The sequence below is a fragment of the Podarcis cretensis genome (genome assembly GCF_951804945.1).
Source record: "Podarcis cretensis genome assembly, chromosome: 9".
NCBI lineage: Eukaryota > Metazoa > Chordata > Lepidosauria > Squamata > Lacertidae > Podarcis > Podarcis cretensis.
In genome coordinates, this window is record NC_137178.1 from 56340689 (window position 1) to 56352893 (window position 12205).

Sequence of the window (12205 nt, forward strand, 5' to 3'; positions counted from 1 at the left end):
AGGGACTTAAAGGCCTCAGATGTGAGGAATCCAGGCTAAAAACTGTTTTTGTGGACATGGGGACATTGGGAAGGGACAGAAACCGGGGCTGGGGGGGGGGAAGGAAAAGAATTTTTTAAAAAATGTTTATGATTTGTGTGTTTGATTATTATGATCTGTTTTTAAGATAAAAGGGAAATTCGTGGAAGGAACTTGAGTCGACCTTAGAAAAGGTTTTAATATTTATAAGAAAATTGGATAAGTAAAATCTGGCCAAGTAAAAGGTTCTCTAAAAATATATATATACAATAATAATATGTAAAGGATGAGAGATATGAATTTGCTGAGTTAATTTAATTGAATTAGGATGTATGAAGGGGGGGTGGGGGGAGGTCAAGAACTGGGGTTAGGAAAGTAAGGTTATGAAACTTCATATGTGTTGTCTTTGTCTATATGTGTGTATGTTTGTCTTTACAAAATGTGAAAATTTAATAAAAATTCTTATAAAAAAAAAACAAAGTTCCAGCAGTCCCATACGTCCTGCAAAAGACTGGACAGCTTTTGGATACCTTGACACACTCTTTTTAAAAGGTGAAAGGAACTAGCCATTGAGGAGGTTTACCTGATGCCCCTTTCAAGCCATTCTACAGGGTTGAGGTGAAGAGCTCTGGATGCAAGTCACCCCTTCTGAAATCATTGGAGGAGTCTAGAGAGGACCATCCTCCACCCACCCAAATCATGCTGATAAAAGAAGAACCAAAGTAAATTCAAGGTGAGTGGAAACACAACCCAAGTTCTTCAGCATTTCTGTCTCCCAACTAGCATTTTTCTCTAGATCCATTCCAGTTCAGCAACATACTTGATAAAAGATAAAATTTCATCACTACACTTGCTCTTCCCTTCTGTTACTTTGCATGTAGTTTAAGGAGATATATATCTAGAGCGGATCCTGATTTTCTCCAATTTTTAAGCAATAACTGCACACAAAAGTTTTAATTGATTGCAGTATTTTTCCCCTAAAGTCATTTGTGCCACATTTGGCAACTGATCCTTTTCTCATTTTGTCAGAAATTATGAAGCATACTTGATAACCTCAGCGGAAATCAAGCATCTGTTTTTAACATACAACAGATTATCTATTAGCTGGAGTGACAATATCTAAAGGGAGTTATTGGGGGCCTTTAAAATTATTATATTTGTATTTTTTATCAAATTGCTATTTTAGGAGAGATAGAAATGGAAGGGAAATCATGAATACTGCCTCTCCAGATGGGAGATAATTGGGCACTGGAGGATGCCTCCCGGAAGCATTATACATTACGGAAACAGATTCACAACCATTTAGTATGGGCCACAACACTATGAGTCAAAGAACAACAAACTCCAGGTCTGAGTTGGGGAGCCTTGGAATAATAATAATCCCAGACCCAGGACTTCTGGGCTTTCTTTCTGGAGGAAATTCAATAACCCTGCACAAGGGAAACAGGCACTAAAACCTTCACATTACATGGGAAAGGCCAGCAAAATGTCACTCAAGTAATCAACAAATTAAAGAGTTTCTGCAAAAGAAAGGCTACAGTATATATTACAGTTTCATTATTAATTAAACTTGTTAGTTGCTTGTCACTGAAGGATCTCAAAGTGACTTACACTGCATTTATTCATAAGTATATTATACTATAGGGGACACGGGTGGCGCTGTGGGTTAAACCACACAGCCTTGGCTTGCTGATCAGAAGGTCGGCGGTTTAATCCCCGCGACGGGTGAGCTCCCATTGCTCGGTCCCTGCTCCTGCCAACCTAGCAGTTTGAAAGCACGTCAAACTAAACCGCTTCTGGTGCAGTTGGACACCGTGATAGAAGCCAGAGTGCATGGAAACACCGTTTACCTTCCTGCTGCAGCAGTACCTATTTCTCTACTCACGCTGGTATGCTTTCGAACTCCTAGGCTGGCAAGAGCTGGGACAGAGCAATGGGAGCGCACCACCTTCTGGCTGGCAAGCCCAAGAGGCTCGGTGGTTTAGACCATAGTGCCACCCGCTTCCCTATTGGCTAGTACCCCTGCATGACATTATGCATAATGAAGAAATTATCACCAAAAATTATTCTCAAAACCCTGACCAAGGTATAGTTACAGGATACTTTCAGGGGTGCTGTGGTAATCGGACGCCCAGCCACTTGCCCCTCCCTCACCTGTCTTTGCTCTCCGGCCAGAGCAGGTTTCTGGAGCAAGGCTGGCAGGTCCTTTTACTTTTCAGAAATGGGACAAAATAGAACTGGTAAGGCTGCCACCACTCCCTCGTCCTAGGGTTACCTGAAGCCACAGCTCAAGGGAGCCAGCTGTGCTCCTTTGTTACCAGCTAACCCCAAACTACAAGTTGCTTCCACAAGCTTGCAGGCAGAAATTCTTTAGTAAAGCGCAACCAGGCATTGGATTCCCCTGGATAGGCACACACAATACAAGAGAAAGTTTCTTTCTTAAAATTTATTTTAAAAAACATAAAGAACATGCTAATAAGCAGGCACTTCTTTTGGTAGATTACAAGTACAGAAAAAATAAAAACGTTGTTAATTATAGCTGACTACATACTCACTTCTATACTCTAAGGCAAAGATAGGATAGTTTAGAGTCCTTCAAAGATCCGCATTCAGAGGTCTTAGAAAATCTTCAGCACAAAAGAGCAAAAGGACGAAAAGACAGCTGCTTTGGTGGACATCAGCAGCCGGGCAATTTTTGCAGATTGCAGAGCGCACGCTTTCAAACCATTCTCAAGATCTTTTATCCATAATTTGCACATGGAATCAGAAACCCCCAGGCCCAATCAGAACCCTTGATTACATTTGAATCCTCCAATGACGAGCTTGTGGGCTAATAATTCTAACTTGTGGCAGCTGAGCCAATTAAGTCTTCAGAGCCTAGATCAAGGTGTTTCCTCCCTTTCCATGGAGACTGGTGGAGCTTAGGCAGATGTACATTCCCAAGCAATCAAGAATAGATAACATTACAGAGGGTATGTTCATAGCTTTGAACGCAGGTGTTAAACCTTACATTTAGCCCGAAAATTCCTTTCCCATAGTAATCCTCTCACGCCCTTGGAACCAACGGGCCCACGGATTAAAGCAACAGGTCGGCTCCCATAATTTTTACTGATTTCCCCCAAGGCCTCACTCTCCACTTGACCAAAGAAAAGCTTCTAGGAAGGTACTAACTTTACTACAGGTGCCATGGCAGTTAAATCAACATTTGTACTGTAAATATACACTTGTGATCCTGCACCAACCAATTGTTGTCTCTAAACTGGTAAAGCTATAGCAAGAGAAGCAAGAATTCCCATGCTAGGCTCTGTTGTCTTTCATAATCAGCAGACCTGTGCCATAGCCAGGCCATTGTACTGGGAATAGAGTATTGGCAAATCTGTTAGTTATAGCTGTGACATTTTGTCTAAATGCTGATTTTTATTAGATTTCATGTGTTTTTATTCAGACGCTGTGTGAAATGCTTTGATCATTAATTTAAGCAGAACTGAAATATAATAACAAATTTTCTTAGCAATCCAGAAAACTTAGGGCTGCCCACTAAATATGCCAATTAGCCACTAATATTTGTTGAAGGTAGCCTAGCACACCTTTCAAGGTGTTGTTTAACAAGTTGCAACTTGTAGGTGCTCCATAGTTGTTGTATAATGTAGCTCTCCTGGATCATACTCTTTGTGGGGCAGCAGTTCGCCATCTCTAGAGCTATCTGCCTGGATTTAAGGGGTGCTTCCTCAAGAAAAAGTCTTTTGGGAATTAATATGCACTCTGCTCCTTCGCTGATCTGTGAAAGCAGGGAAAGCATTGCAGAATTCAGAATGAACTTCACACTTCTTCCGCAACCATACAAATAATTGGGCTGCCTTGGGCTCAGGTTCCTGGAAAAGTTACTTCTCTTTGGAACCCACCTTGCAATTTCGTGCCACTCAAGAGATTTGGGTGGTATGCAACTTCAGCTTTTCTTTTCAAAAGGGTTTTGTCTTCCCACTTGCAGAAGACTATATAAGAGTAAGACATTTCACAATGTGTAGTTGTGATACATTGGCTAGGGTTCAAAGTATAGTTACTCAACAGCATGGCTAAAACATATTCCATTAGGAAATGCACACAACTGAGGTTTGGGCTGAAATCTTTGGTATGTTCTGCTTTATTTGAATGTACTGCACAGCTTTTAAGTGGATAAGGAAAGGCACAACTGTGACACTTAAGATTATGGTCTCGAGACAGTACCCCTTTCTATATTATTCTTCAGTACATTGCTTGCTCGTCATTAGTTTTCTAAAATTTATGAGACTCTGGGGGAGCAGTTACATGGTGTGCACTGTATAGATTTTATTTTGAAAAATGACAAATGTTTGATCAGTCAAATGTAAAACACAGTGGGAATTCTTTATAACCGAGAAGTACAAAACAAAACGATAAGGGATAAGGGACAGCTGGTCATTTTTAGAACAAACACTGCTGCCTGCTACAAAAATAATTTAATTCAGGAAGAAACTGGACTTCTGCTGTGAGCTAACAAGAAATGATGTGACACGGAGCAGACAAAGACATCTAAGGCATATATTTATGATCGGCTACTGGTTTTGCCAAAAGGCTACTCAGAGAAGGAAGTGAGAAAGTGTAGGTTCAACCGCCCAATATAAATTGCTATATTTCTGCCCACATCCTTCTCTCACTTGTAGATGGGCAGATGTGCAAGCAGGAGCACTACTCCGATGCTAGTCTTGTTATTCATAACTTAAATGTCAAATGTCCTTGTTTGCATTTCACCATTTGGGTGTTATTATGGACATCTAGAAATGTTCTCTGAAGGCCACTAAACCAAGGCAGGCTGCCTTTTCCCCTTTGAGTATTTCAGAAAAGCTTATTCATCAAGCAATATATAAATATCCAACGCTGTGTTTGCTTCACAAATTCCTACAAGAGCCATGTGTGTCCCTCCCAACTTCTGGTAAAGTGTTGAATAAATAAAATAAAATAAAAGTAGGAAATTGTAGGCTGGGGCCTCAACCCCTCAACATAAATAAAATAAAAATAATAACAACGCCCTGTCAATCAGCAAAGTACACACTGATCCCTGTGCACCTGCCCCATGCAGAGGCATCGTAACATATTAGAAAGATACGCATCATATAGCAGCTGTATGTGATGCAAGTCTGACGATACTTTATCCACACAATTTGTCATAGTGGGAGGGAAGGTGATTTGCCATTATAGGAAGGACAAGAAGATGCTTAATTATTCCCCCACCTCCTGCTTTTTCCTGAAAACACCCCTCCTTCAGCCACGTTTATCCCCACTGGGGTTCCAGAATCAAGTTTACTTTGGAAACACAGGTTTGGAAAGCAGCATTTAAAACAGAAAAGGGACATCAGGTGCTGTTTATTTCATTTGTATGTAATTTGTAATTCATGGTGTTCCACTTGTAGGAACTAGATTAAAACTTTTTGCATAGAGAGAGCTCCCCCCCCCCCCAGTCTGAGGATAAGACAACTGTTTCCCAGTCCTAATATTAAAAGGTAAAGGTAAAGGTACCCCTGCCCGTACAGGCCAGTCTTGACAGACTCTGGGCTTGTGCGCCCATCTCACTTAAGAGGCCAGGGGCCAGCGCTGTCCGGAGACACTTCCGGGTCACGTGGCCAGCGTGACAAAGCTGCATCTGGCGAGCCAGAGCCGCACACGGAAACGCCGTTTACCTTCCTGCTGGTAAGCGGTCCCTATTTATCTACTTGCACCCGGAGGTGCTTTCGAACTGCTAGGTTGGCAGGCGCTGGGACCGAGCAGCGGGAGCGCACCCCGCCGCAGGGATTCGAACCGCCGACCTTTCGATCGGCAAGCCCTAGGCGCTGAGGCTTTAACCCACAGCGCCACCTGCGTCCCCTAGTCCTAATATTAAAAAGGTTTAAAAGCCTAAATAAAGCATATGGGGTTGGGGAGAGACAGGGCAACATGTTTTTCCTGCATTGTTCAAAATAATTCCTTACCAAACTGAGTTGAAGGTCACAGAATTTGTCCATTATTTCAGTCAATCCCTGTAATGGCAAATATACACTTTAAGACTGATGCGTTTATGCTGAAACAATTTACTTTCTTTCACATGTCAATCTTTTGGAGTTGTGCCAGCCAAATTCCCCCAGCCAACCCCTACAGAACAGTGGTGGGGAGGCTCTGGCCCATGGGAGGATTAGGCCCATGAGGCCTTGGCTTGGAAGTTGGCCCAACGGGCTGCTTGGGGAAAGCCACACCCACCATTCTCACACCTGAGATCATGTGGTGTCAGATGGTGTCAGATGTGGGAAAGTTCCAAGGAAGAAGCTTCCCTTGCAGCTATAGCTTCAATTCAAGCTGCAACTGCAAATGAAGATTGGCAGTGCACACTCTTAAGTGGACTCCCATTGATTATTTTGCATCCCCAACTTGAATTCAAGCTGGGAACACAAAGGAGCTTCATTCCCCTCTGTGGCTGGAGATGCAAAAGAAGAATTGCAGCTTTGCAGACACAGTTTGAGCTTTGAATAATGTCATATGACATCCTTTAACTGGCAGGTGGGCAGTGACCTTCAAGGGGTAGGTTAGGCAAATTCTGGTTCTAGCCAGGCAGGTAGCTCCAATTCCCCACCTCTGTGACACTTCAGAATTCAGGCTCCTGTCAGCCACTAAGAATGACAATTGCTCCATTTTGGTTTTCCATGTTGAGCAGATTAGCATTAAAAGAATGGCCATTCCATGTATTTCAGAAGAATTTGTACCAAGAACTGCATTAAAGTTTGCAACAAACCTTCAGCCCAAGATCTGGAGGGCTGTTACCTTCAAAAATAAAAATGCACATTTCACAAAGTCCTCAGGTGACTATCATGGAACTAATTTTCTAAGCACATTTTTTAGTTTGTCCTGTAGCCTTTTTCTTCAGGCTTGGCCAATTGGAGCAATTTTTCAAATACACATGCTGTTTCCATCTCAACAAGGTTTGCGCCACTCAGATACTCACAAAAATATCACTTTGTTCAAGATTCCTAATCTTTAGGAAACGGGGAGCTAATGAAGCTACCTGTTGTGAAAAGAAAAATGTGGTAAATGTCGCAATGGGCTAGCAATTTACTCTTAACGGTGGAAATGTCAAGTTAAGAAAGGTTAACCACCAAGGGCTTTGCTTTGACTGGACTGAGGGAGAAGCAGAAAAGTTAACTAGAGCATAACTGAATACACTAGGGGAAAATTTGTGTTAATTTGTTTTATTTGCTGTAATTAAGAGAGAGGAAATGCCTTTGGGATAAAAGAGAGTAATAAAGCTGTATCAGTTTTCCAGGGAGGAAGATAAATGCAGTTGTAAGTAAGTCAAATTTATAATTTGTGTTCTCTGTGTTAAAAATATTAATTCTGTGCAAAACAAATCCAAATTGAATGCAAGGAAACGTAAATTGTGTGTCCTGTAAAACACAGCTTAGGCATGTTTTTTTGTAGAACTGATTCTGCCTTTTCTGGTCACATGGAGGTTGGGGGGAGAGAATGTGAAAAAATAAAATAAAGAAAACCAGCATGCTTATTGTCCAAATGTTTGCGCTGTTAATGGGTGACTAATGTCCAGAACATACAATTAAAACGTCTGGAAATTGCCATGGCTCTAAGGGGCAGCTGTATTTTCAGAGTTCAATCAAGATGCCTGACCAGCTTAGTGCAAAATACTGCTTCTAGACTGCTGTCAGAATATATTACTGTTAGAATATATACACTGGTTCAACCTCAGAAGTCGAATGGAATCCGTTCCAAAAGCCTTTCGACTTCCAAAACGTTCGAAAACCAAAGCACGGCTTCTGATTGGCTGCAGGAAGCTCTGGCAGCCAATCGGAAGCCACAGAAGCGCCATTGGATGTTTGGGTTCCAAAGAATGTTCACAAACTGGAACATTCACTTCCGGGTTTGCGGCGTTTGGCAACCAAAACATTCGACTCGCAAGGCATTCGGGATCCAAGGTACGACTGTGTGTGTGTGTGTGTATGTGTGTATGCATGTCAATCTTTATTGGCTTTCAGTCTTTTTCTAAGAACAAAGCAAAGTATTGGTGATCAACTTTAAATGAAACAGATTGTGCCCAAGTCCAGGACATTTAAAGGAGTGTTTTCTCTTATATTATATTATCTTGACTTCTCACATAGGCGGTCTTCAGAAGCCCCACTCCACAATCACTGGTACGTGATTGGTAGGAATGCAGTACAGTGGTGCCTCGGGTTACATACGCTTCAGGTTACATACGCTTCAGGTTACAGACTCCGCTAACCCAGAAATAGTACCGGGTTAAGAACTTTACTTCAGAAGGAGAACAGAAATCGTGCGGCGGTGGCACGGCAGGAGGCCCCATTAGCTAAAGTGGTGCTTCAGGTTAAGAACAGTTTTAGGTTAAGAACGGACCTCCAGAACGAATTAAGTTCTTAAGCCGAGGTACCACTGTATAGGGCTTATTTCACAGATGTGGGTCCCCAAAGCACCCATATACGTATGCACACAAACTTAAAGGAAATAAAATGACTTCATTGTCCTACCTGTGGCATTTGTTTTTCAGATGTATATCTATGTGTCATTCTCAGTGGAGCTGAGATGTCCATAAAGATGCAGCAAATTATAATAAAAGGAATAGCTTTTAAAAACATTTTAGTTTTCAGAATGCTTTAAAATATACGTATTTTTGAAACCATCACCCTACGTATCAGAATACATAATGCTTATTACATATCCAGGCTCCAGCATCATTGCCACAGATCATGTGACCACCTGGCCTTTCTTTTCCTTCTTTTTTAAAAAAAGAAAACATGGCACTAAATTATTGCTTGCGAATTGCAGTGTGCAGGGTTCAGTTTGATGTTTGCAGAACTTGTCTTAATTATGCTTTAATTAAAAAGACAAAATAAAATCAAGCAGGAAACAGAGTTGGCTCATTCAGGTTGCATTACCGTGCCAATTAGGGCAATGCGTGTAGAACTGGCTTCTTTAATAGGGGACTCTGGCCTCCAAATCATCATTCGCAATGGCTATTCTCATGTCTGTGTGCATGAATTTGATTAGTTATTATAGTAATTTGTTTGTGGTTTCAGACTAAAATACAGTTTATAAGAAAAACTCCTGCTTATCTTAAGTAAATACACTAAAACAAGCTCAGAGACTGGTACAACAAACATTTATCTCCTCTGCATCTATCAACCAGTCATTCCCATACTAGAAAATAATTCTGATTTGACAGCAAGGTCACATATATACGCCATACATTTAAAAGACATGGCTTCCCTCAATGAATCCTGGAAAGTGTGGTTTGCGTGGACAGGCGGAGTCCCCAGATCCCGAGCGGTCCCCCCCCCCCCGTCATGTGGAATAACGACTCAAGACAACGGCTATGGGATTAAATTGGCCACAACTTTATTAAATTTCAAATGTGGGTAGACCTTGGCTCAGGCATTGGGCGTTCTCCATCCCCAGTCCCCAGCCGGGGACCTAGGGAGCTTCAGGGTTATCCAGTGTGTGTGGGGGGAATGGGACGGCTCTGGAGAACATATGTTCAAGCAGAGATAGCCACCCCCATTACGCCGCCGCCGCAGGGGAGAGCAATGATGACCTTTCGGCATACGGTCAAAGCCTCCCTTCAGAAACCCCTTTAACGGGGAACCCTGGTATCGCCGCCGCAAAGAGGAAGATGGACTAAAGGATTCCGCCCAAGGCCTGATACCGCCAAAGTTGTGACGTTTTGCTACGGGAAAGGCGAAACCTGCCAATGCAGGGAAATTCCTTTCTGGCCCTTTAACAGTGACCTTAATGTAGCAGCGCCTGCATACCAGTGAAGAAAAGTTAACCTGCAAAACCTATGAAGAAAAGTTAACCTGCAAAAGAAGACATTAACTGAGGGTGGGTAGGGTGGGAGAAGCTCTGGAGCCAAGTGAGGATTCCCAGGTAAGATCCTCCCTCTATTGTGTGGGCAGGTAATCCCTCCCCTACCTGGCCTGGTCTCCTTGGCAACGTTTCCCCCAGGTGGGATTGGACAACTGACTGAGGTAGGCAGAGACCTCCAGGTATCCCACCTGAGGGAAGGCAAAGCCAAGCCTATGCTGATGGTGCCGCTCCAGATCCAGGGCTGCGCGCGTCCACGCAAAGGGCGCCCCCCGTTTTAGGCGGGGAGCGGTCATTGTTATAGGTGCTGGGAATCGTATCTCTGTTAGGGTTAACTACTGTTCCCATGATTCTTTGGAGGAAGCCATGTGCTTTAAATGTGCCTTAAATGGATGGTGTCCTTGTTACCTAAGGGGATGCATGACACTCTGATTACAGAAATCCATACGTATGAAAATCCTAGAAAAAGTTAGTAGAGTCATACTTCGGAAGTCGAACAGAATCCATTCTGGAAGTACTTTCAACTTCCAAAACGTTCAGAAACCAAGGCATGGCTTCCAACAGCCAATCAGAACCTGAGGAACCCACGTTGGACGTTTGGGTTCCAAAGAGCATTCGCAAACTAGAACATTCACTTCCAGGTTTGCGGCGTTCAGGAGCCAAAACGTTCGAGTTGCAAGACGTTCGACTCCCGAGGTGTGACTGTAGTAAATATTTCTGCATGCTGAAGAAGCTGCCCAAGCTCCATGTTCACAAAATGAGGACTGTCGGCTATCATCATGAACTTTCTTTGAAGAACAAAAGAGAGGCTTTGGTAGGTGCTAAAGAAGGGACATGCCAGAGACTAAGATAAAGGAATGTGCCATAATGGTATGTGTTTCACACAAAGACAAATCTGGCTTCTATTTTGTGGCACACAATGTAAGAGTGGTCACCAGGTGGTAGAGACCATTCTGACAGGTTGCCACTAGCAAATTAGAAGCAGTAATCTTGCAATTAGCCATTCAGTTTTGAATCCTTACACTTGTTTTTATTGTCAGCAATTGCTCGATTTGTTGTTTCCAAATTAGTGGAGCCTGTTACTCTTTACATGATGTACTGAAAATGTGCCCAGAGTATAGTAAAAGTTGTTTAATTCAGGACGTGCTTATGTTATGTAAGGAACTTAGTGAAATCTATCTTCTCTTTTGAATTACTTTGGGCAAAATTTGATTAAGAAGATTAGAACAATCACCATCCCAGGTGCTAATTGTCTCTGGATCCAGCTTTGCTGCCTCCGTGCAACGACCCTACAAGAATAGAGAATTTTTTGTATTATATTGTATTGCATTAACTATAATATTATTTCCTTAACTTTAACCATTATTCCCCTTTATTAGCTAAATTACAAACTGGGCATTATCCAAAGTTAAACACAGTGGTACCTCAGGTTACATATGCTTCAGGTTACGTACGCTTCAGGTTACAGACTCCGCTAACCCAGAAATAGTGCATCAGGTTAAGAACTTTGCTTCAGGATGAGAACAGATATCGTGCTCCAGCAGCGCGGCGGCACCAGGAGGCCCCATTAGCTTAAGTGGTGCTTCAGGTTAAGAACAGTTTCAGGTTAAGTACGGACCTCCGGAACAAATTAAGTACATAACCTGAGGTACCACTGTACGTCAATGGAAAAGAATGGCACACACATTTAAATCGGTTTGGAAAAGCGAAAAAATAGGGTTTGTTTGCATATCCTATGACAATGAACGCAGAACCTGGTATCTAAAGTGCAACACAACCTTTTTGGGTGTGGTTTTGCTACAAGAACAAATACAGCTAACCCCTTGGAATTGTTATATGGATATCCTAACTTTCTGAAGCCACAAAAAGTGGCTTTTGGCATTACAAAAATGTACATTTCATTTTCAATGTGGCCAATATAAATTCCATGGTGCAGTAACCCCCCATTCAATATGGCATTGCTATTGGGTTAGCTTATTTTAAGATACTTACTGATTTCACAATAACCAGAAAGTAAGAGTTCAGGGTGTCAGCTACAACAGTTGTACCAGCCCTGCATAAAGTGAAAGAAATGAAACGGCATCGATTCAGTACATATACATTTCGGATGCCCATGATTCAGATCAAAGTCCGACTCAGATATATACAAGTCTGATTTAAATGTACCCTTAACTTGAGAGACTTTTGTGCTTCTTATTTTTGGTTTTGTGCTATACTCAGTCTGAACTCGAGCCCAAATAGATGATAAAGAAGATAAGATTTTGCTCTAAATGAGCAGATAAGCTTATAAAAAGTAACCCCTGTAGAACCACTTATGTAT

At 42.2% G+C, this 12205-nt stretch overlaps 2 protein-coding genes across 1 annotated transcript in view; one reads left to right on the forward strand and one right to left on the reverse strand.

Moving 5' to 3' along the window:
• The window catches only part of EXOC1L (exocyst complex component 1 like), a gene marked incomplete at its 5' end in the record, with an annotated part of 112863 nt that overhangs the window by 57787 nt on the left and 42871 nt on the right, over positions 1-12205 (forward strand).
• LOC307223799 (cGMP-dependent protein kinase egl-4-like) overlaps positions 3219-12205 on the reverse strand; it is a gene marked incomplete at its 5' end in the record, with an annotated part of 42167 nt that continues 33180 nt past the window's right edge. The window contains 6 exons of the mRNA XM_079990101.1: positions 3219-3796; positions 6000-6047; positions 7004-7063; positions 8553-8602; positions 11120-11174; positions 11878-11938. Of these exons, the coding sequence (XP_079846227.1) occupies positions 3569-3796; positions 6000-6047; positions 7004-7063; positions 8553-8602; positions 11120-11174; positions 11878-11938 (502 nt within the window). The 3' untranslated portion in view covers positions 3219-3568. The remainder of the gene's footprint in view (positions 3797-5999; positions 6048-7003; positions 7064-8552; positions 8603-11119; positions 11175-11877; positions 11939-12205) is intronic.